Source organism: Brassica rapa, chromosome A09 (genome assembly GCF_000309985.2).
Source record: "Brassica rapa cultivar Chiifu-401-42 chromosome A09, CAAS_Brap_v3.01, whole genome shotgun sequence".
Taxonomy (NCBI): Eukaryota; Viridiplantae; Streptophyta; class Magnoliopsida; order Brassicales; family Brassicaceae; genus Brassica; species Brassica rapa.
The window spans coordinates 15,444,177-15,471,313 of NC_024803.2; the positions used below are offsets into that span (position 1 = coordinate 15,444,177).

At 32.1% G+C, this 27,137-nt stretch overlaps 1 protein-coding gene across 1 annotated transcript; it reads right to left on the reverse strand.

Annotated features, from left to right (window-relative positions):
• Nucleotides 1-21,978: 21,978 nt before the first annotated feature.
• Nucleotides 21,979-25,403, reverse strand: LOC103839463. Its single transcript, XM_009115971.3, has 3 exons — nucleotides 24,185-25,403; nucleotides 23,898-24,056; nucleotides 21,979-23,817 (listed from the first exon to the last, which is right to left on the reverse strand). Exons 1-3 carry the CDS (start codon nucleotides 24,200-24,202, stop codon nucleotides 23,560-23,562), a joined length of 435 nt encoding a protein of 144 aa, XP_009114219.1. The 5' UTR covers nucleotides 24,203-25,403; the 3' UTR covers nucleotides 21,979-23,559.
• Between the last annotated feature and the right edge of the window lie 1,734 nt (nucleotides 25,404-27,137).

Below are 27,137 nucleotides of genomic sequence, written 5' to 3' on the forward strand. Positions count from 1 at the left end.
CCTTAATGAAACATGCAATGTTAGTGAAGGAAATGGCAGGCTAAGGTAATTATGACAATAGGATCCTGCTTTAATAGTATAGATTTACCACAACTGAAATATCTAATTTTTTTGAAGTTAAAATATTCTTTTTCTTAATGATTCTTTCACTATCGAGCAAATTGTAGTAAAATGATTTGTATTAATAATTTTCTTTTCTTTTTTTTTTTAACTATTATCCGTTTAGAAACTATAATATGAAACCATTGGTTAAACATCACGACTATCTAAGATTCATAACATGAAAATAAACAAATAATAATAATTTTTGATTATCACAGGAAAAAAAAAACCAAAAACATCAAACATGCACTACAAGAAAACATCGGCATACTGAGGGAAAAAATCGTCGGTATGTCGTCGGAATAACGCTATTCTGAGGACATACCAACGAAAAAAGTCCTCAGAAATATCTCCTCGGAAATTCATATTTCCTCGGAATTCCGCGGGAAATTTCCGACGGAATTCCGAGGAAAAAAAACTCCGAGGACACAAAGTTCGTCGGAAGGTTCCTCGGAATATACCGAGGGACGCCTTCCTCGAAATATTTCGATGGAATTCCGATGGTCCAATCCTCGGAAGTTTCGACGAAATATTCCTCGGAATGTTTATCGGGAAATTCCGAGGAACTTCTGTCCCTCGGAAAATTCCGAGGAACTTTCTTCCCTCGGAAAATTCCGAGGAATTTCGGTCCCTCGGAAAATTCCGAGGAACTTTCTTCCCTCGGAATTTCGAAAAAATTAACTTTTTAAATTTTTTTTTTTTTTAAATTAAAATTTTTAAAATTTAAATTCGAAAATTTAAAATTAAAATTAAAATTGAATAAAACATAAAACATTAAAACATAGTAGATAATATTCAAAGTTAAATAAAACATTCCGAGTTTTTGGTAAAAAAAAAAACTACGGGTCTTGAATGTTCGGGAACACCTCGTTCGGCTACATCCTCTTCATCATCTCCATCATCTGCTCGTTCAGCCTCTTCTGGGTCTCATAGCCCGCCTGTTGAGCTGCCATCTGGGTCTCCAACGCAGATATCCGATCATCCTTGTCCTTCAGCTGATCCGTAAGAACTTCTGGATCAACATATGGCGGTGGTGCAGAAGAAGGAGCAGCCGACCGGGAGCGAAGACCCAAACCGACCAAATGTCCATTTTTCTTTGGAACCGACTGAAATATAAATAACCAAATTTAAATAATATAAATTGATGATAAAATAAGAATCAAGAAATAAATAAATTGAACTTTAAAAAAAAAAACTTACCGATTCAACGATTTCGTTGATTCGAACCCGAAACAAGTTGGTCGAAGCCGTCGAATCGTCATCAACGGGCTGAAACCATCAGTACGTAATCCAAGGTAGACATTTCTTCTCTCATACGCAAAGTCGGGATACTTTGATTGGAAATGCTTCCACGCTTTTGCATCTGAAGGATGTCTGATCTCACCATCTGTTGAGTGCTCCGCATGCCATCTCATTGGTTGCGCTGTACGTTCAGACAGATACAACTTCTGCAACCTTTTCGTCAAAGGCAAATACCACATCCTTTTATATGGCACTGGAACTCTTCCCCTCGTATCTTTATAACGAGGCTTCCCACAAAATTTGCATGAAACCCGCTGTTCATCCGCCCTCCAATAAATCATGCAGTTGTCTCTGCATACATCTATTACCTGATACGATAAACCAAGACCAGCTACGAGTTTCTGAACCTCGTAGTATGAGCCAGGAGCTACATTATCTTCGGGTAGAATACCTTTTACATAATCAGCAATCGCATCCACACAGTCTTCCGCCAAATTATAATCCGTCTTAATGCCCATCAATCTTGTAGCAGATGATAAAGCTGAATGACCATCTCTGCAACCTTCGTACAATGGTTGCTTTCCAGCATCCAACATATCATAAAATCTCCTAGCTTCGGCATTGGGTAAATCTTCCCCTCTAAAATGATCATTTACCATCTGCTCAGTACCTACACCATAATCTACATCTGTTCAAATTGGTTCTTCTAATCTAACCGCTGGCTGAGGTTCGCTAGTACTACCATGTTCATAATCAGTTTTCCCATGATGATACCAAATTTTGTAACTTCGTGTAAACCCACTCAAATATAGATGAATCCAAACATCCCACTCTTTAATAACTTTTTTATTTTTACAATTAGAGCAAGGACATTTTAACATACCTGTTTTTGCTTCCGGTTGTCGGTGAACTAACCCCATGAATTCGGTTATACCTCGTTGGTATTCTTCCGTAAGCAATCTCGTGTTCGGATCCAAATGAGGTCGATCGATCCAAGAACGAAAATAATTTGAAGAAGACATGTTTTTTATGAATCAAATTCGTGTGTAAAGAGAGTGAGAGGGAGGATGAAGATATGGAGTGAATGCAGAGGAAGAGGGGTGCTTGTATTTATAGTTGAAATGCTGCCGACAGACCGAGGAAATTCCGACGGAATTCCGATGCCAACGGCTAGTTCGTCGGAATTTCCTCGGAATTCTTAAAATCCGCCAACGGCTCTCCAACGGCTCTCTAACGTCTATAATATTTCCTCGGAATTCATCGGTTTTTTCCGAGGAATAAAATTTTCTTCGGTATTCCATAAAAATATTCCGACGGAATGAGATTTCCTCAGAATTCTGTCGGTATATTCCGAGGAAATTTCGAGGAAACCAAATTTTGTGTTTCCTCGGAATATCCTCGGAAATTCCTCGGGATTTTCCGAGGATTTCATTTTCTGCCGGAACGTCCGTCAGAATACCACTGTTTTCTTGTAGTGATGAACAAACCAAATAAAACCGAAACGATATCCAGATTAAACAGATTAATGTCTCTTTATTAAAAAATAACAAAACTAATAATTACATTTCATGCAAGGCGCGGATTATTACCTAGTATTTAATATTTTGAATACTGCAAAAATATACCTAGTATTTAATATTTTGAATACTGCAATAATATACTCTTGATGATGATTGTTGCTAACTTACAGGTTATTTAAAGATATAGAAAAATAAATACTTTAGACTAACATATTTTAAGTTTTTCAAACTTACCACACCAAATTTACACTTAAAAATTGCACCAAATATTTTAGAAAAACAAATAAAAATATATATATGACAGCACTAGTGGATTAAATAATAGACTGAATTGGGTGAAAATCCTAGAAGAAGTAACAAATTAAGAAAATACCTATGTCATAAAAATTGTGGGGATTCAAAATGATCCAGTATTGATGAAAGGACAAAATTGTCCTTCTGTCTATGAGAGAGAGATTTACATTATGATTGGTGATGATAGGTTAAAAGCTAAAAGAAAAATAAATGTAACTGAAGAAATATGATCTCTTCGAAAACAAGGTCAAATCGGATCGAGCCAGCGAAAAATGCTCGAAAGCAAGCTTATAATCCGGAATATACGACTTCACCTTACCGTTGAAAATCTTCTTCACAACAAAGCGATGTTGATACCGACAAGAAAATCAGAGCCATCAATTTTGTTTTCTATGTTAAATGATCAAAATAGTGTGTTTAGTGATAGATTTATATAATTGGAACATAAATAATACGAGTCGCATAAAAATTTGATGATATAGGAGAAAACTGAAGCCAGTGGTCATGAAAACAGCTTGAGCTGTCGAAAACCCTAAAAACAATTGTGAGAAGAAGATGAGTTATTTACATTTTTGCCGCTCATCAAAGTAAAAAAATAAAATCAGTCTAACGTGTCACTCGAACCCTGGGAAACTGTGTTTGAGAGTACCAACTTAACCCACCAGACCACCGTAACATATTCAAATATAACTCGCAAACTATAAAACATAACCCTTTATATCCGAAAATTGGTATTCAAGGAAATTTAGCGACATGTTAGATCGACCTTAGAAATAGTTTGGTGGTTTTTAATTAGCGAGGGAACAGAAACACATGTTGGGTTAAAATAAAATTTATGTTGCTAAAGATAGTTGTGGAAATTGATTTAGGAATTTAGCATGTTTTATGATGTAAACATACGCTAAACAGATTTTTAACCGGGCAACTCTTTGTGTGTAGGGTTAACAGCAGCTGCTAAAAGCCAAAAAATATATTTGCACTAATCCAAAACATGTGTGTGTGTAAACATGTTAGCAGAACGTGGCGAAAGTTTTTTTTAATATATTTATGTTAGCATGTTAACTAATTCAATAAAAAACTAATCATTTTAGTGATCGTTTAACACTTTTACTGTGCAGGTTTCGTCTTAGTTTAAGAATCAAGGTGACTGGCTAAGACATTTATACAACGATACACGCAAGACTTGGTAGTTAAAAAGGTTTTTATTATACATTAAAACAGTCGTTCAAAAAAAAAATATACACTAAAACGAAGGAACACATAAGACAGAAAAGAGTGATACCCACCCGTAAACAACACCAAAAGAAACGTAGATATGACTGTAACACCCCCGATCCAGAATAAATAAAAATTAATTAGTTTGCGATGCACCAATCAAACAAGAACATGCACGACGAACTAAAGAACTCTAACCAGATCGAAGATACTACTACCACGTGTCCGAACATTTAATCTGAGGTTCCCAGATCAGATCCGAAATCCTAAGATCATATGTCCAAGAACGGGTTTTTTAGCGATTCTAAGTTAAGGCTTTGCAACCCGAGTTTGAAACCGTTAGTTAGTTCGTCCCGGACTAGGACTAGTATCATATGGAATCCAAGCATTTCACAAACCCTTTTTTTTTATTCATATATACTTTAAGTTCAACCACATCAAAATTTATACATGTTCGGCCGATGTTCAAAACCATATCTTACATATTACAAAACGTACATGTTTGCAAAAGGTAGCAAATCTACACCAACAACTTTGTGCTCCTCCGTCCCAATGGAACCTACTACTACGGGTTACCTGCAAAACAAAGAGTCTAATGAGCAACTATTTTGCTCAGTGAGTCGGGTTTCCTAACAATTATTTATCCCCCCATTATGCATCAAACATTAAGCAACAAGGATCAATTATATTAAGAAATATGCAATGCAAAAATAAAGCTATCATGTAAACAAACATCCACTCTTCACGAGTGGTTAGATCATTATCGATCATCGAGGACTGCCTCTCGCCATTGGTTCCTATCTTGATACGAAGTCCATAACACATCCCTTCTTGCGCCTATTGACTCGAAACACAAAGTCTAAAAAGCCGATGGCCCGGATAACACACTTGCCGCTCGTGAAGAGTGGATGCTTGTTTACATGATTGCTTTATTTTTGCATTGAATATTTCTTAATATAATTGATCCTTGTTGCTTAATGTTTGATGCATATTGGGGGATATATAATTGTTAGGAAACCCGACTCACTGAGCAAAATAGTTGCTCGTTAGACTCTTTGTTTTGCAGGTAACCCGTAGTAGTAGGTTCCATTTGGGATCGGAGGAGCAAAAAGCTGTTGGTGTAGATTTGCTACCTTTTGCAAACATGTACGTTTTGTAATATGTAAGATATGGTTTTGAACATCGGCGAGCATGTATAAATTTTGATGTGGTTGAACTTAAAGTATATATGAATAAAAAAAAGGGTTTGTGAAATGCTTGGATTCCATATGATACTAGTCCTAGTCCGGGACGAACTAACTAACGGTTTCAAACTCGGGTTTCAAAGCCTTAACTTGGAATCGCTAGGAAACCCTTCTTGGACATATGATCTTTGGATTTAGGATCTGATCTGGAAACCTCGGATCAAATGTTCGGGCACGTGGTAGTAGTATCTTCGATCTGGTTAGAGTTCTTTAGTTCGTCGTGCATGGTCTTGTTTGATTGGTGCATGGCAAACTAATTAACTTTTATTTATTTCAGATTGGAGGTGTTACAACGAAGGTGGTATCAGAGCATGGTTCACTTTGCTCACTTGGAAACCTGTTTTCAATAATTTATCGAGTCAAAGGTGTCGCAAAAGGTAGAATAGGAAACCAACATGCTCCTTTGTTAGATAAGTTGAGATTAGTACTTACCCTGGGTTGTACTGCATTATGTTTCCAAGACGTACAAGGAGTGAGGAGCCAATGATGACACCACCAAGATATGGAAAACGTAATTCTGAAAACCGCAGTCTATTCAAACCTTGAGGTAACAGATGATTCTCCATAGCACAAGGAAATAACCATTGCTATGAACACGAACATGAGTCGACCGGGAGAAATCCGACGGATTCACATATAGGCTATGAGCAAGAAGAACGATATGAGGATTTGAGGGAGAGGAATCAAGCACCTGATATGTATGGATCAAGGCGGAATTATGCAACAACACATAATCCAAGGCGGAATGAATGTGAGTTCATGCACCGGGAAAGGACGTCCGAGCCACGTTGTAGGCAAGAACAGAGGACAGCTGTGAGTTCTTATCCTCTTATAGTATTAGTACAAGGCTTGCTAGATAGACTTGATCATAGAACCGATGAATCATCAGAGCGAAGACCATCCTACCCTCCTGATTACCTGAAGATGGTCACGTTAATGAAGAAATTTGGAACTGTTAGATATCCTGGAAGAACAGATCCCTTCGAAGCGTCAACATGGCTGAGGAATTTGGAGAAAAACTTTTGGGCCATCCACTGCCCTGATAATTTCAAGAAAGATGTGGCAATATATTACTTGACCAAAGATGCTTCTTATTGGAGGGATAACGTAGAAGAATACTATATGGGAAGAGATATCGACTGGGAAGATTTTAAAACAGAATTTGAACGGAATACTTCCCACCTGAAGCAAAAGACCGGCTGGAGATTCAATTCTTGGAGTTAACTCAAGGCAACCAGAAAGTCAGGGAGTATGAGGCATAATTTACAAAGCTAAGGAAATATTCTCCTTATGGAGCTAGGAATGAAGGTGCACTAATTCGAAGGTTTATAAGAGGACTGCGAGCGGATTTGGCTAGCCGACTGCAAGTAGTGACGTTTCATAGCCTTTATGAATTGGCGGAAATATTGGTAAATGTTGAAGAAGGTATGGAAAAGGAGCAAGCCATGATGAAACATGCAGAGCCATCTCGCAGAACTGAAGGGCTAGGAGTACGAAGAATGAATAATAAAGGACAATTTAATCGAGGGAGAGGTCGAGGAAGAAGGATTGACAAACGGTTTACGAATGGCCCAGATGTGTGTTACACTTGTGGTGGTACATGACATTTTTCTAGCAGTTGTCCTTATAGTCAGGGAATAAAAGCCCCTGATTATATTACTTGCTTCTCGTGTGGTGAGAAAGGGCATTATGCCAACAGTTGTCCCCATAAGAGACAAGTTACGCTTCCAGCACCACCCACTAGACTAGCGATTGAATCAGCCCCGAAGCGCTAGGCAGTTGGAAAGCAAGTGAATGCTTTAGAGTTAGAAAAGCCCGAACCACAACAGCCCCATCAGGGCCTGATCACATGTAAGTAGGGTTTTAACTCATTGCTTGTTTGTGTGAATTTGATGCATGAAATATAAAATGTGATATAGATATTGTTTAGGAACATTGTGTGTTGGTGGAGTTTATGTGCATGTTCTCTTCGACTCGGGTGCCACACATAGCTTTGTGGTACCCGAGATAGTGTCGAGTTTTAAGGGAACCTTTACTAGAGTAAAAGTAGGTGTTTCAGTTAGAATCCCTGGGAACCATAACTTTCGTGCCGATAGTTGTGTACTTGGGATTCCAATCTATGTGAGATCAACGGTATATCCGGTAGACCTGCTAGTTGTTCCTTTAGGACAACACGAAGTGATTTTGGGCATGGACTGGCTGTCGAGATACTACGCACAGTTGGATTATGGTCGAGGAAGAATTACACTTGAAGAAAGAGGACAACCATCAACGACATACTATGGAATATGTCCAAGTGTTGGAGTGTCACTTGTATCTGCCTTAAGAGTTGAGAAAGATTTGATCGAGGGCGAGGTATATCTTGTAACTCTTACTACCCTTGGTGGAGAATTGAATGAAGGGACAAAGTTGGAAGAGATAGCAGTAGTAAAAGAATACCAGAATGTATTCCAGCCATTGGAAGGATTGCCCCACCACGAAGTGATCCTTTCACCATTACATTAGAGTCGGGAGCAGCCCCAATAGCTAAGGCACCTTATCGAATGGCTCCAGCTGAGCTTGCTGAATTAAAGAAGCAGTTGAAAGATTTGATAGAAAAAGGATTTATCAGACCGAGTTCTTCACCATGGGGAGCACCAGTCTTATTTGTAAAGAAGAAAGACGGTACCATGCGGTTATGCATCGATTATAGAGGTATTAAATGTTACAGTAAAGGACAAGTATCCCTTGCCAAGGATCGATGAATTGTAGGATCAGCTTCATAGGGCAAGCTGGTTCTCAAAGATAGATTTGGCATCGGGATATCATCAAATCCCAATATCAGAGTCCGATATCATGAAGACGGCTTTTAGGACCCGGTATGGCCACTATGAATTTGTGGTAATGTCTTTTGGTCTTACTAATTCGCCGGCTGCTTTCATGCGCTTGATGAATGACATATTTTGTGATTACTTGGATAAGTTTGTAATCATGTTTATTGATGATATACTTATTTATTCCAAGAGTAAAGAGAAACATGCAGAGCACCTCCAAAAAGTGTTAGAGCGATTATGAAGCCACAAGTTGTTCGCCAAGTTTAGTAAATGTAGTTTCTGGAAAAGGGAGATTGGATTCCTTGGTCATCGAGTGTCAGAGAAAGGAGTTGCAATAGATCCTGAAAAGGTTAAAGTAGTTAAGGACTGGCCACGCTCTACCAGCGCTACCGAAGTTCGAAGCTTTTTCTAGGATTGGTTGGGTATTATTGAAAGTTAGTGAGGAACTTTTCCATCATGACCAAACCCTTGACGAGGCTGACTGGAAAAGATATATCATTTGAATGGGATAAGAAAGAGGAGAAGGCTTTTACACAATTTAAGGAAGCTTTGACGATAGCACCTATTCTTGCATTACCTACTCCAGGAAGACCTTACACAATATACACTGATGCTTCTCGAGTAGGACTGTGTTGTGTACTGATGCAGGATGAAAAGGTCATCGCCTATGGTTCAAGACAGTTAAGGGAGCACGAGGAGAATTAACCCACCCACGATCTAGAGATGGCTGCAGTGGTATTTGCTTTAAAAATATGGAGATCCTATCTTTATGGCGAGACGATTGAAATCTTTACTGATCATAAGAGTCTCAAGTATCTCTTTACTCAGTCAGATTTGAATTTGAGACAAAGGAGGTGGATGGAGTTTATCACGGATTATGACTTACAAATCTAAGATTACCCAGGAAAGGCCAATGTGGTAGCAGATGCACTGAGTCGGAGGAGAAGTGATACAGCTATTGAGAAGGACTTAGAAGCCTTAAACGCAGAATTCAAGATGATTAGTCTTTCAGCCATAGAAGGCGAGGGCAGCGAGCCATTGAGATTGCGAGCAGTGAATCAAGCAAACCTCCTGCAAAGAATACGAGAAGAGCAGAAGGAAGATGTGAAGCTAAAAAAGATTATAAAAGAACTTGAAGAATCAGGCGGAAGAAATGATAGTGGTTATCATTTAGCTGATGACAGAACCCTCCTACTGAACGGAAGGATAACCGTACCTGTAGGAAAGGAGTTACGAGAAGAGATCTTGAAAATCGCACACCACTCAATATTAAGTATTCATCCTGGAAGCACCAAGATGTACCAGGATATACGTCGATACTATCACTGGCCAGGAATCAAACGATCAGTTGCTAAGTGGATAGTTCAGTGCCAGACCTGCCAACAAATTAAGGCTGACCATCAAGTGCCGGGAGGATTATTACAAAACCTACCAATCCCAGAATGGAAGTGGGAGTCAGTGGCTATGGATTTTGTAATGGGACTACCTCGAGCACCAGGAAGAGGGAATGATACTATATGGGTGGTGGTAGACCGACTAACTAAGACTGCTCATTTTCTACCCATTAGAATTGTTGACAAGGTAGAAGTACTAGCAGAAGTTTACTTAAAGGAGATAGTACGATTACATGGAGTTCCTGCCAACATAGTATCTGATCGTGATCCAAGATTTACGGCTCAATTCTGGAGAGATTTCCAGCAAGTATTAGAGACTGATCTTCATATGAGTACGGCGTTTCACCCTGAAAATGACGGGCAGACGGAGCGAACAATCAGAACCTTGGAAGATTTGCTAAGAATGAGTGTTTTAGACTGGTCAGGTACATGGGAACAATACTTACCTTTGGTAGAATTCCCTTATAACAACAGTTACCATGCAAGTATTGGAATGTCCCCATATGAGGCATTATATGGACGACCTTGCCGCACACCACTGTGTTGGGCTGAAATTGGAGAAAGACATATGTTAGGACCAGATGTAGTAGATGAAACAACATAAAAGATAAGGATTGTCCGGAAGAATATGAAGAAAGCTCAAGACAGGCAGAAGGAGTATGCCGATCAGAATAGACGTGAAGTAATATTTCAAGTTGGTGATTGGGTATATTTGAAGGTGGCCGCACAGAAAGGGAGAGATAGATTCAGAAAAGTGGGAAAGTTAGCCACTCGATATATAGGACCATACTGAGTGATGCAACGGGTTGGAGAAGTAGCCTATCAATTAGAGTTACCATCAGATATGACACTTCACCCAGTTTTCCATGTCTCAATGTTAAGAAGGCATATACGAGATCCTACCGAAGTAGAGCCGCAACGAGTTGAAAACCTTCGTTCCAACCTCACTTACCCTGAAGAACTACTTCGAATCGGAGAAAGACGAATAACAAAACTGAAGAATTGAGAGATTCCTCAAGTGCTAATATTTTGGGAAAAACAGCGTCGAGTAATTGTGACATGGGAAGATGAAGAGAGGTTTAGAGCAACTCATCCTGAACTGTTTTTGGAAGATGATGAAGAGCAGCTGGGTGGAGCATCAAACCACTAAGAATTCGAGACAAATTCTATTAAGAGGGGGAGAATGTAATAATCCTCTTTAAAGAGTAAAACAAAGACAAGGAAAAATCTTGTAACAGCCGAGAAAATTACTCAAGTAAGTGGAAGTCGGATTGATCTTTTCCCGTGGATGTTTGTGGATCCCAAGGTACATAAGAAAAATTTAGAAAGTCTTAGAATAGTTTTCCATCTGAAGAAATAAATTCTTCAGGAAGTTTAGTGGATTGAAAATGCTCGCGGTTCGGCCTAGAACGCCCTAGTCGGACGAGAAAATTAATCGAAAATTTATTATAAGGCCTTAAGATATGAAAGACCTTAGAGTTATTTTAAAAATGTTTTGGTCTACGAAATCTAGGTTTTTGTCAAGGAGAAATCAGCTTATAACACGTTCGAGATTTAAATACGGCCCATTCGGGCCCATCTACGATGTGTTAAGCATATCCGGAAGCTTCTGGAGGATGCAGCTGCTTGTCTACCTTCTTAATCAGCTAGACATGTGTTACTCCTTTACTGGATAATCCACCAAGCAGCTCTTGCTTATGTCCTATTGGTTGAATTGGTGGCTGGCCACAAAACTTGTTTTAATTGGACAGATTTGTGGCTGCACACCAATCTCTCTCCAATTGGTGGCATGGGCACCCATGACAGCTCATGCTTGTAACCCACGACCTATACCTTCTCCTGAGCTCATTCTCCAGCCTATAAATAGCAGACCACCCTCTTAGCCATTTCTCATGTTTAGAACCCTAACCATATCAGCTCGAAAAAGTCAAAACCCTAAGGTAAAATGTTTTTGTCTTTAGCTTTCTTTTTATTTAGATTTTTTTTTCTTAGTTAGAACTTGGATAGCCTTTCTTACCCTACCCTTTCTGTATTTAGATTTCTAAAGCTCTAGAGTTTTTCGATAAAAGTTTAAAGTGAAGCCGACCGCGAGATAGAAGCGTTTCCAGTCCAAAACTTTCATCTAAGTGTTGAGGTGAGTCTCGGTTATGGGTTATGATTGTTGTGTGTGCGGCTAGCGCCTGCAAAGCAAGAGTATTGGTTGATGCATTGCTAGGTTGCGCGTTTAGATATATAATGATATGATAATGATTGATGTTTGTGAAAGATATTGAGTTATATCGTCGTGCCTCAGCTCGAGGGGTATAACATGATTGTGATACATTGATGTTGTGGTGCATATACTTATGTCATTGCATTATATTGTTTGGGCCTTGGCTCAGATAATATAACATGTTTGATCATATCTTAACGGGAAAACCCGTAAATCCACAGACTTGATCCGTGAGAGTCCGACACTCGGGTGGAGTGTCGTGAGAGTCATTGGTGTCCACTCGAGGCCCGTGCCTTGTCCCGGACCTTACCAAAATTAGTTCCAGGAAGAACGCGAAGACACGTGTGATAGAGCTAGCTACCCTTGACCGTGTAGCTGCATGACGATGCGGCAAGTGTGTTATCCGGGCCATCGGCTTTTTAGACTTTGTGTTTAGAGTCAATGAGCGCAAGAAGGGATGTATTATGGACTTCGTATCGAGATAGAAACCAATGGCGAGAGGCAGTCCTCGATGATCGATAATGATCTAAACACTCGTGAAGAGTGGATGCTTGTTTACATGATTGCTTTATTTTTGCATTGCATATTTCTTAATATAATTGATCCTTGTTGCTTAATGTTTGATGCATAATGGGGGGATATATAATTGTTAGAAAACCCGACTCACTGAGCAAAATAGTTGCTCATTAGACTCTTTGTTTTGCAGGTAACCCATAGTAGTAGGTTCCATTTGGGATCGGAGGAGCACAAAGCTGTTGGTGTAGATTTGCTACCTTTTGCAAACATGTACGTTTTGTAATATGTAAGATATGGTTTTGAACATCGGCCGAGCATGTATAAATTTTGATGTGGTTGAACTTAAAGTATATATAAATAAAAAAAAGTGTTTGTGAAATGCTTGGATTCCATATGATACTAGTCCTAGTCCGGGACGAACTAACTAACGGTTTCAAATTCGGGTTGCAAAGCTTTAACTTGGAATCGCTAGGAAACCCGTTCTTGGACATATGATCTTTGGATTTCGGATCTGATCTGGGAACCTCGGATCAAATGTTCGGGCACGTGGTAGTAGTATTTTTGATCTGGTTAGAGTTCTTTAGTTCGCCGTGCATGTTCTTGTTTGATTGGTGCATGACAAACTAATTAACTTTTATTTATTTCGGATCGGGGGTGTTACAAGTAATCTAATTCCTTCTTAACTGCATCGAAAACAAAAATAGTGTATATGCCCAATTATCGTATAGGTCTTATGCATGGAGTGCAAATCAATACTATTAAAACTGAATGACCTTTTTTTAGGTGCCCTTAGAGTTTTGAAGTATTTACAGATTTCTGCCACTAAAATATTTTTAGTCTATGCTTTTAATTAAATGTTTTATCTTTTTTTCCAGAAATAAAACAATACGAAAATAAAAATATTGTGAATCAGTTACAATAAGGAATATTCCCAAAAAAATTCAATTAACCAAGTCTTTTTGAAACTATTCATATCGCAAACTACAATCCCTTTTAATATATATCCGACTTACTTCTCTTAATTTTTACATTTTTAAATTGTAAATTTTTACATGCATACACATTTGTATTATTTGTATTAACGATATTAAAATAAACAATATGTTTGTCATTGCTTATAAACCATATGTTACACCATCATGCTCCAACACTAACGATTCAATATGTTTTCGATTTTTTCAAATTGACATGGTATTATATATACATAAAGCTTAATATGTTAGTATTTCGGCAGTATTCAAAATTATGAACTCCTAACATATATGATCATAACTCAATAAGCTATACTTTACAAAACCTTAAATCCCAAATCATTTAATTTATTTTCCTCCTCATCTATTAAAAATAATCCAACAAACTATAAATATGATAACTATTACATAAAAGCCGATATATTAAAAAAACAATATATTTTTGATACTCAAATTTCTGATTATACCGATATCTTTATTAACTATGGGCCTGACAGGTTCAAACGCAGCGGTTACGGTTGCGGTTGCGGGAGTTTGTGGATGCGGGCGGTTGCGGTTTCTAGCGGTTTTAAAAATTGGTGCGTTTGCGGAAGACTTATGACTGGTTAACTATCAAATGCGGTAACAGTCAAATAATAAATTAACAATATTTACATTTAATATAATTCTAAAAATATCAAAAATCATAAATTATAATAAATATAAAATTTATATTTAGAAAGTTATGTTTTAATTTTTGAAAATTTATTGAAATTGTTTTTATTATATATTTTTTCATAATTTCTTAATTTCAATTTTAAATTTTTTATTAAATATTTTTACTTTTGTATATATATTGTTTAAAAAAAAAGAAAAAAAAATTACCCTCCCGCAACCGCCCGCAACCGCAAACGCTAGCTGGAGCCAGCTTTTGAATTTATGAGATTCAGAGCGGTTTGAAGCAGTTTAAAGCGATTTGAATGATTGTTGCAAACCGCCGACAACCGCTACCAACCGCAAAAGCTGCGTTTGCGGGTGGTAGCAGGAAAACCAGTCGCCCTCTATGTAAAGTACAGTTTGCGTTATCATTATAGTTGCAAATCTTTTTTCAAATCAAGAATAAAAAATAAAACAAGAAAATCATAAGTTTTGAACATTTATACGAATATACTAAATAACAAACTAGCAGCCAATCATTAGAGTTACAAATCTTCCACATATCAATAACAAAAAACAAGAAAATCGAAAGATTAAAGAAAACAATAACTCCAGATTTTGCTCTTCTTTAGATATAAAATATATTAATAACATTAAATTTTGAGAAATTTTCCGAAATAGACATTTTTATGGTTTTTGTCACAAAAGAACTTCTTAGGAAAAAATGACCAAAATATTTCATTTAATAGATAAAAGACTCTTAAACCCTAAATATGTAAATACAAATAATTAAATAACTAAATAAAAGTTAAAAACAAAATTATTTTTTTTATAATTTCAAATTATTTTTTTCAAATTCAAACTTTTTATTTTTTTTAATTTTTCTATTTTTCTCTGATTTTATTTTTTGAAATTCAAAATGTTTTTTTAACTATTTTTAAATTTTTATTTTTATTTTTTTAATATTTATTTTTATTTTATAAAATTTTAAACTTTAATCCTAAAACTCCACCTCTTAACTTTAATGAAATATTTTGGTCATTTTAATCCTTATAAACTATATTTATGACAAAATCTTTTTCAAGGCTATCCTAAGATAGTTCTCTTAAATTTTTATGGAAATAATTTGGATTTATTCACCATTTATTCAGTTAATTAATTTAAAATAATTACTTATAATTAACTACACATACTTTTAACTAGATTCACTTTGGGTTTTATGAAAATATAAAAACATGACTCAAACCCAACATTACATGAACAATCAGAAAAAGTATTGTTTCTAAATAGGTCCGAAAACCCCAAGCCTAACAATTTGAAAACTTAAACTCGAACCGATATGAACCTAAAACTTGAACGCACATTACTATGAGACGTCAAAATAAATTACTCTCAATTATAGAAGTCAAAACTCAAATATTAAAACTCAGACAAAACAAATTAGTCTTTTAAATTAAAAAATTTAATCAAAATGTTATCCCGCGCTTTCAAAGCGCGGGTCAAAATCTAGTCTTATATATTAAAAGAGAAGTCACAACTTTTTTCATGTGTGAGTTTTTAAATTGGACATTCTCCTAGATAATTACTTTAATGAAATTTTCTATTTGCATAAAAATATCATAACAATAATTGTGGTTACATTTTAGTCTTTTCTTTTCCTAAATAACTAAGTAAATGTATGGTTTATGAGATCTTTTCCTGATTTCCTTCCTAAACATATGCTTTTTTTTTTAACATGTGATTTTCTAATTTAATTTCAGCTATTTAATTAAAAAGGAACATTAGAAAATGTATCCTTTCATCTAGAGTTCAAGAGAGTTATAATAAACATTATTCATATAGACATGATTTTAATATCTTCATTTTTCATTTGAAATACAAATAAATATTTTTAAGAAAATTCTATCAAAATACTTTTAAAAAGAATTCAGAATCATTTAAAAATTTACTTACAATAAGTACTTAGTTCAAATTTTTACATATAATAAACTTTAATTAGAAATTAAAATTTAATTTAGTTTTCATTTATCAGCAAAAAATTAAAATTATATAAAATATTATTAAATTTATTTTAATGGTAATGAAAAGTTAAATGATTAATTTTCTAAAATAAATTTTGCAAAGATTTTAAAATTATTTAATTAGAAAGATCCATTTCTATTTCTAATTAAAAAATAAAACTATTTTGCCCAAATTAGTGTATTTCATGTAATTTGCTCAAATAAGATCACTACTACAAAATTATTTTGAAGTACAATATATTGTAGCTAATTTTTAAAAAAATTATTGTTTTTAACAGTATCTCAAAAAACAATTATTGAAGTTAAATTAAATTGGATCTACATAAAAAAAGCATTTGTCATAAAAAAATATTATGTATAATAGTATTGCACCATAATAATATAAAATAGTATTGTTACATAATAATTTTGACATAAATAAAAAATTTACAAAATTTATAGTAATAATATATAAGTCACATAAACATAGGTATTATAGAAATATAACACTAAATTACACTAAGTTTTTGATAAATTTGTTATATAAATTTAAAATATTTTAGATTAGAAAGGAAAAAACCCGCACGGATGTGCGGATCAAGATCTAGTCAATATTTTTAAAACTGAATGACCTTTTTTGAAGTGTCCTTTTGTTTCAACAGTATTTATAATTCTTTGCTACTGGTTTATTTTTATATGATTTTATATATATATGCCACGACTTTCCTTTTAATGCAACACTTATTTTATTAAAAAACATTATTTCCCCTTTTTGCTGTAACTAAACATTTATAACCGATCACATTATGTTTGCAATCAGAAATGTACATATAATAAAAACCATCTGAGGGATAGTTTCTTGAATACACTGATTTTCATTGCTTAAAAAATAAATGTACCAAATTTTTCAGTATACATCTACACATTTCTCTTAGTTAGGAAAGAACCTTATCTTAGATTAGTACGCAGTTGTTTCCAAAGAAGTTTTCCAATCGTAATGCCAATGTACACACAAAAGAACCTGCAAACCAATATATAGTCTATCATTTAGTAGGGGTGGGGTTCGGGTACCCGTTCGGGTTCGGATCGGGTATTTTAGATTTTCGGGTATTTCGGTATAGAGGTGTAGAACCCATTCGGTATTTCTGTACTTCGGGTCGGGTTCGGGTATTTTTAGTTCGGATTCTATTATTTCGGATCGGGTTCGGATATTTAGATTTTGAAAAAAAAAATTAAAATTATCATTTCTCAAGTTTCTTATATTTAAAAATATAACTTTCATTTAACTATTTTTTTATTTTAATAAATTGAATGGTTAATAGATTTGGACATAACATTTTAAAACTAAAAAGAGATTAATTTAGTTATTTTTGTTTTAAATTTTAGATGTAATTTTTTGTTAATTTTTGAAATAAAAAACTTGACATGCATTTTAAGTGAGTAGCAAATCATTTTTTTCGTAATTGTATGTATATCATATGAACTTAAAGTATGTGTAGTATCAATATAAATATTTTATATAAAATAAGAGATGTAAACTAGAAATATAAAGTTAATTATACATATGTTTGGTTATCTTCGGTTACCCATTCGGATTCTGGTATTATCCGTTCGGGTTCGGGTATCCAATCTCTTCTTATTCAATACCCGTTCGGGTATTTTGCTACTTCGGTTCGGATTTCGGTTCGGGTTTTTCGGATCGGGTTCGGATGCCACTTCGGATATCGGGTAAAGTGCCCACCCCTATCATTTAGGTTTGTTTTTGTTAATTAATGTGTAGAACAAAACATATAAACTAACTATCTGTGTCGTATATAGTTTGTATAAACAGGGAAATGACCAACAACTTATGGTTTACATGTAAGACCTATCAAGTAAGACAATAAGTCCAACCATCTGTTCCATCAGTCAATATATTACAGATTCGTTGATATGTGAAGAACCCTTGATAATACCTAACAAAACCCTAAACCCAATTTGATATTGTGTTTACTGTGAATAATGAACAAATAATTTAATTTACAACCAATTAGATCCTAACTATTAAAACCATTAAGTTATCTAATTATAAGCGATTTTATTAAATGGATAAAAAATAATGGCACACAAAATATGAGCAATTTAAATCTCAAATATAAAACCACCACATCCAAAATTTGCGTAACTCTAATAATAATATATTCTGTTAATAACTAGCTCTTACTTAATATCAACCAATTAACAGTTAATAACTAGCTCTTACTTAATATCAACCAAATATTCTGGCACACAATAACTAAGTATATGCCAAATAATATTCTTTTTCACCAATTAACAGTTAATAACTAGCTCTTACTTAATATCAACCAAATATTCTGTTTCACTTAGTTTATTTACAGAATATATCTTATTATCCTACAGAAATCTACTAACTCCTAACTAACAAATCGATTTACATCTAGATTATGTGGTTGAAATCTTAACTAAAAACTAGATTTTGACCCGCGCTTAGAAAGCGCGGGTTTATTTTTGAAATTAAATAAATTATTTTAATATAAAATTGTGTATAGGTTTGAGAACATTTATCCGGAAACGCGAACCGAACTTTACCAAACTGAAAAATCGAAACAAAAATTGAACTGAATTTCATTAAGAACCGAATAGATCATATATCTATAGAATAAAAAAAAATGAAACCAAATCAAAACCAAATGGGTACTTGAATATTTAAAATACAACTTATGTACTTACAAATATTAATTATATGTATTTTCTAAATAACAAAATATCTTAAAATACTATTTATAAATTGAATTACTTGAAAAACTGAATTACCCAAATATTTGTATACAAAATATTAAAATTATCTGATATTTTTATTTGAACAATTTAAATTGCCCGATTTTTAAACTGAAAACTCACAAATTATCAGATTTTTTTGTTTGCATATTATTAGCAAGTTCTCAACTTTGCTATCAAACCAAAAAACGAAATAACACAACTGACCAAACGTTGTAAATTCTTGAACAGTTTCTATATTTCTTGAACCAAAACACCAATAACCAAGATAGTGAGGTGATGAAGATTAATAGTGCATTTACATTTACATAAACCTAAACCAATGTACGTAAGCCTGAACCAATGTATATAAGCTTAAACTGGTCGTTAACATTAAGTTTGGGCGTTAAAATTTGCCAATGCATATTTAAAAATGTACCAACATTTCAAAAATAGTAGTCTGACATATTATTAAAGATCTCAATTAAATAAGTTTATTCCAAGAAATATTCTCTAACTTCAAATGTAGTTTTATAGTTAATTCAGTTTATATATGTTGATATCACTTTTACGAAAAATGGTATGAAAATTTGTATAAGTGTCAAGAAGTAAATCACCATAAGATATAAATTAATAAAAAATACTCAATACTTAAGTACCAACTTTGGCTAACTGTTAAAGCAAATTAGTCCACAAAATTTCTAATGTTGGTTATTTATGTAATCGGTTTATTTAAATAGGGATTGGAGATTTGCCCCAGACGATTTATACAAATCAGTTATAATAACTAATAAGGCCCACACGATTGTAAGCATATACACATATAGTTTTTTGAATTAATACAAAAGCAGTGGTGTGATGTACAGTAGGACTAAATATTAACAAACTAATAGGCCAAACAACTTTTATAAGTAGATTTCTCAAAACTGCTTCCCTTTTAATAGAATAGATAGTTCAAATATTCAACCAATACCGTAAGCTATATATAACTACCGTAATCAACCAGCAATCCTCACAAACAATTTTTTTCTCTTCATATATTATTCTTATTTTGACATATTCATAAAATCTGATACTTTAGTTGTAAAAATAAATAAATACAGTAATTTGAACAATCAATCGCTTGGTACTAATCAATTTCAATTTTACATAGTAATCACTTGTTTACTGTGTATATATAGTTACATATATGCTTATTTTTTATTTTCTAGTTAATAAAAAGAAAAGAGAATATATTATATGTAGAATTATTTTTAAGTAAAAAAATCGAAAATCCGGTTTTACTAGTTGAACTGGTCAAATCAGCCAACCAGTAGCTATACCAAGTCGGTGTCCAGTTCAATTTTCAAAACATTGCTTAAAATTTAAAATATGATATTTTAAAGAATCATCCTTTAGCGCACACTAATTTATATGTTTTCTTACTTTATTTTTCATTTTTAGAAACTATTTTCTATTTTTTTTATAAGAAGTAACGAGCATATACTTTGTATTCATCTTTATAATTCACACATGTCAAAAAGTGTAAAATAAAGGCTTAATTTTTTCGTTACTATATGTGGTGGTAGCGGTTGTTAGCATTTGACAACAATCATAAAGTGATTCATAACATTCTAAATCAGTCTAAACTTGTCAAGATAAAATCTAGTTTCCTCTATCATATGCGATTGCAGGTGGGTAAATTAAACGTAAATATACATTTTTTTAATATCATCTAAAAATAAAATAATACTAAAATTAGGTAGTGTAAATACAAATATATAAATAACTTTATATTTATATTTTCTGATTTATATTAACTAAAGAATATCTTAATTTATTTTTATAAAACTTTCAAATTATTATATTATTATTGAATTTTAATATTTTTTTTTGACAACGAAAACTCCATATTTTTTTATTACGATGATTCCAACCAAGTGGTGTCGAGCACCAGCCAAGTTGGGACCTCAGAAAGTACATGGGAAAAACAAAAGCCGCGAGACCGGGCCCCTTTCGCAAGGCAATCGGCTCGGAGGTTCTTTAAACGTGAAACAAAAGAGATGGAGCAATATTGAAACATAGGACGTAGATTAAGAAACTCATCAAACATATTGAATTTCAATATTATATATAGATCAAACAATATAATTATTAAAAAAAGCAATATTAATCTTCATAAAACAACTTTGCATTAAAATTATAACTTTATCTGAACTTAAAATATTTAAATTAAACATAATATTAGTTGTAATCATTTTAATTAAGAATTTGTATATTTATTATAATAATATGATTTTTAATATTTGTATAAGTATTATTTTGTCAATGATATTTATATAAGTATATAGTGTGATGATATTGTTAATTTATTATTAAACCATTGTTGTATTTGTTAGTCAACTACACATAAGTATCCCGAAAACAAACAAAGTTTTAACCGGTATGGCAATCTTACAAATCTATCTATATATATATATATTATGATATTATTTGAAAAGTTACTTTCGTACATGTCGAATTCATATTAATTTTCACGATGATCAATTACATGATAGCCTTAATTAATTAAAATTATTATCTAATTGCCTTTATAATTTTTAAGTTTCTACTAGTATTTTTTCTAAAAATAACAAAAAGGAAATATATATATCTAAATCTATTTGGAATGTTTTTTATGAACTTTTTTTACATTAATTGTTTTCAAAAAGTTAGTAATATTTGTATTGGATTAATAAGAATTAGTTTAACAAATAACTATTTTAAAAATATTGGCCATATATATATAATCAATTATAATAAACAAATATGTTATTTATTTTTAATAATGGGCAATTCTCATAAATAGACTATTTTCAAATTTTGGTCACAAAAGTAGACCACAAGAAGGAAAGTGACCAAAATGTTTCATTTAATAAGTAAAAAGACCATAATACCCTAGATATATAAAAATAATAAAAAATTAAAAAAAAAAAAATTAATTAAAAAATTAATTTTTTTTTATATTTTTAGATTATATGTTTTTAAATTTGAACTTTTTTATAATTTTTTTTTTGAATTTTTTTTTCAAAAAATGTTTTTAATTTTTTTTCAAATTTTCCTTTTGTAATTCGAAAATAGTTTTTGAAACTATTTTTAAAATTTTTATTTTCAAAATTTTAATTTTAATTTTTTATTTTATAAAATTTTAAGCTTCAATCCCAAATCTCCACCCTTTAAATCTAAACTTTAAGGTTTGGATTAGTTAATCTTAGGGGTATAAATGTATATTTACCTATTTAATGAAATATTTTAGTCATTTTTATTCTTAGAGTCTATATTTGTGACCAAAACTTTTTTAGTGCTATCCTTGGGTATTTCTCTTTAATAATTAGGATATTTATATTTATAAAGTATTTACGGATTAAAGAGATGTGCAATTTTCTTTTCAAAATAAATCTTTTAATTTTTTACTTGGAGAATCAATATTTTAATTTCTTCATTTTTCTTCTTCTAATGTTAATTTTAGACAACACATATTATGTTCTATATAATATTACAAATATACTTACAAATGTAAGATGAGTAACCAACCATACTAAATAAAAGAACAAAACTATTCACATTTTATGCTAATTATAACCAAGAAAAAACAGTTAGTTCAATTTTATCCTAATTATAAACTATTCCTAAAAGGATGATTGTTTGGGTCATAACGAGATTTTATTAGAGACAATTTTAATTGATAGTCTTTTATTTATTTTTCATTAATCTTTTCGTTTCTAGGTGGACCACCCGTCCCGTAGACCCCAGGTTCACAGCGCTATAGCGCATCGATCCCAACCCCTTCCTTATGAGTTCTCACTAATTCCATAATTATGTTGTTGATGTGCCTCGAACCCAGGACCTCATCCTTTAACAACTTTCCCACATGACAAGCTGTCACCAACAATTGACAATTGACAGTTTTTCCTGTGGAAAAGTTGTTAAATGGTGAGGTCATGAGTTCGAGATGCACTAACAACCTAATTATAGAATTAGTGAGAACTCATAAGGGAGAGGTTGAGGTCCATGTGCTGCAGTGTTGTGAGCCTGGAGTCTATGGGACTGTGGTCCACGGGACGGGAAGAGGCAAGATCTCTTACTAACCCAAAGGGAAGACGTGTATGGTAGATGATACTGCTTCCACTACCTAAACATGGATATATAGCTCTGAGCCAGACTCACTTCTCCAAGGCTGACTTTGACTCTATTTTGTGAAGTTAAATCTTAATAATGATGTATATGATAATGAAGAAGATGCAGACTTGTGAATAGAGAAGGTGGCTTGACTTATAGGAGATATATGGAGAGTGAAGAGTACAAAATAAAACTTAATCTGTTATTCTTTACAAGGTCACAAGTTTCTATCTTTCATTGTGTACTGGTTGTCTGAAAGTTAAGTATGGTCACAAGTTTCTATATAACATACATACGTGTTTGTTTTGGGCTGTGAAGAAAGCTGTGTTCTTTGTGTATTTTTAGCAGCTAAACGAATATGACCGGACCGGTTATCACCAAATAAATAATATAACAAGTATACCGAAACTTTGGTACTACATAGCGAGATACACTCCGCTTTAACAAAACAAAAATCAGGCAAAAAGAAAACATCTCAACGATCTTAACGCAGAGATTTTAAATTTTCACGGCTCGAACTCGTGAACTTGTTGAAGAACTCGGTAGATTGTAACGTTAGATCTTGTAGACGTTGTAATTTCTTCATCATGAGACCGAAGAGTCGATGTCGGAATCATAGATCTCGTGAAGAAACTTTTCTTCTCTTCGACGAACGAGTTGTGTCTCTTCCTTACGTTACGGACATGACGTGGCGTTGGATAAACCGGAGTGTCACAGCTGGCTCTGTGTTTAACCCAACCCGGTTTTGGTTTCTCGGTTGAGTTCTTCAAAATTAAAATGGATCTTTATCATTAAGTGAGAAACTTGGTGTATCTTCAAAAAGTTCAAACAAAACCAAACTTACGTGGATGAGAGAAGATGAGATTGGTACGGGACACTTAACCGGGCGATCTTCTTCTTCCGGTTCAACCGGATGCTCAACCGGACAAAATTCTATGTCGAGCTGGTTGTTTTCTTCATCGTATTCCATCAAAATTGTCTCCTCCTCACTAGCTTCTTTGCCCTAATTAACGAAGTCCAAGAAAACAAGAGAAACATTAGAGCAAATGGGTGTCTTATGCAGTTTTCAAAAATAAAGTGTCAAACTTATACAGTAAAGAAAGATTTGGTTAGGGGAAAGGAAAAACTCACTGAGGAATCGAAGTCCATGAGCTTGATGAAGATGAAGGAGATGAGAGGGGGCTGTGATTGTGAGAGTGTGTGTGTGTGTTTAAAGAGGTAAAAAGAAAAGATAAAGTGCAGAGGTAAAAATATATAAATAAAAGTTGGTCTCGCATGAAAAGAAGTGATTTTTAACCCCACAGTGAAAAAAGATGGGAGGCAGAAAAAGATTCCTTAACCTCCCACTATTTTTTTCTTTGCTTTTTAGGTCCGTTTTCACATAATTCAAATGGTGTATGGGTAACAAAATTTTTTGTGGATCTTTTTTAATAGTAGCAATTGGTGTCAACTCCAAAACACGAAATACATTGATGGAGTGTATAAAGTAAATTATCAAATTTTTCAACTACAACAAAATGAACTGTAACCCAAATAATTGTTTATAAAATCTTGCTAGAGGACACTGCAAATATATATCAAATGACAATCACGGTATTTATCCAGATAGTTAAATTAAAATTTTATAGAAATAACATCTTATATATATATATATATATATATATATATATATATCTCCATATAAAAACTAATGTAGTGTATATATCTCCATATAAAAACTAATGTAGTTTTTATGAATTTATTGAATTGTATCACTATTTTTCCAGGGTCTAAAAAGAAGATTTATAGAACGACAATGAATTATATTCACGTTCCTGCTTTTAACAAAAGGAGATGATATCTTTTCTGAAAATCCGAACAATCTTTCACTTTGTTTCATGTCTTACTTTTCTTTTCTTTCTTCCTTTTCTTTTAGGTTTTGAAGCAGAGGTGATGTAGAGAAAGCTATCGCTCGTATTCCGTAAAAACTACAAATAAATTGCAAAAAAAGAGTAATATCTAAAGCCGGTCGTTACGGGAAAGCATGAGGTCGACCACTTTACTTTGCTCAACAAGCCGTTTTCTGTATGGACATAGAAAAGCTATCTTACTATAAATACACAACCCCAGTGTATATAAATAACGATATATATACGGTAAAAGGTTAAAGTAGTATAATCAATCTTGGTATCGTTTAATACATATATCAGAATTTGAATGCATCTATATACGTCATGCGTGTTTAAGGGTGGCCTTTGTTCTACAACTTGTTCTCCGTCAAAAGTATTATCAACCATCGACAAGCCTCCAATTCAATGAAAAAAATTTAAACATCTATCTAAAAAATGTATTGTAAAATAAATAATAAGTAAATACACAATATAAGAAATAAAAATATTATATTAAAAATTTATCATAATATTAGAGTAAATAAATAAAAAATATAATAAAAATAAATAATAAGTAAATATAGTATATGAGAAATAAAATATTATATTAAATATATATCGTAATATTATCATTGATATATTTTTTTGACAGCTATATTATCATTGATATAAAAACAAGAAATTTAGAATAAATAAATATACAAAATAAGAAAAGTTAAACAGTAAGTAAATATACTATATAAAAAATAGAAAAACTAAATTAAACATATATCTGAAAAATGTATAGTTAAATAAATAATAAGTAAATATACAATATGCAAAAAATATAAAAGGGACCTTTTGAGGCTCCATAGAACGTCCACATCACCAAAAAATACTTTTCCGAAAGAAGCCATGTGGCATTGTTAGTAAAAGCTAAAATAAAAATAATAAGTAAATATACAAGAAGAATAAATAATAAGTAAATATAAAAGATAAAATAGAAGAAATAGAAATATTACATTAAAAAATAATAAGTAAATATACAATATAAGGAAAATAAATAATAAGTAGATATACCATGTGAAAAATATAAATATTACATTAAACATCTATCATAATTTTATCATTTGATATAAAAGCAAAAAAATTAGAATAAGGAAACATACAATATAAAAATAAACAATAAATAAATATACAATTAAGAAATGAAAAAAAATTAAACATCTATCTGAAAAATGTATAGTAAAATAAATAATAAGTAAATACACAATGTAAGAAATAAAAATATTATATTAAATATTTATCGTAATATTAGAATAAGTAAATATAAAATATAAGAAAACATAAATAATAAGTAGATGTAGTATATAAGAAATAAAATATTAAATTAAATAAATATCGTAATATTATCATAGATATAAAAGAAAAAACTTAGAATAACTAAATATACAAAATAAGAAAACATAAACAGTCAGTAATATACAATATAAAAATGGTAAAACTAAATTAAATATATATCTGAAAAATTTATAGTTAAATAAATAATAAGTAAATATACAATATAAAAATAAAAATATTACATTAAACATCTACTAGAATATTAGAATAAGTAAAATAAATAATAATTAAATATACAATATAAGAAATAAAAAAATACATTAAACATGTATCTGAAAAAATATTAGAAAATAAATAATAAGTAAATATGTAATATAAGAAATAAAAATATTACATTAAACATCTATTGTAATATTACAATTAGATATAAAAACAAAAACAAATAGATAAGTAAATATAAAATAAAATAACAAGTAACTATTACAATATAAGAAAAGGAAAACTTTTCAAATATATAGTTTTACATATTTATTATTTTCAAATAGTTTTATAAGTAAATATACAATATAAGAAAAAAAAGCATACAATATAAGAAATATAAATATTATATTAAACATCTATCTTAATATTATCATTTGATATAAAAATAAGAGAATTAGAATAAGTAAAAATAAAATATAAAAAAATATAAAAATACGTAAAATACAATTAAGAAATGAAAAAACTAAATTAAAAATCTTTCTGAAAAATATATAGTAAAATAAATAATAAGTAAATATACAATATAAAAAATAGAAATATTATATTAGACATCTAATGTAATATAAAAATAAATAATATGTAAATATACAATATAAGAAATGGAAAAACAACATTAAGCATCTATATGAAAAAAT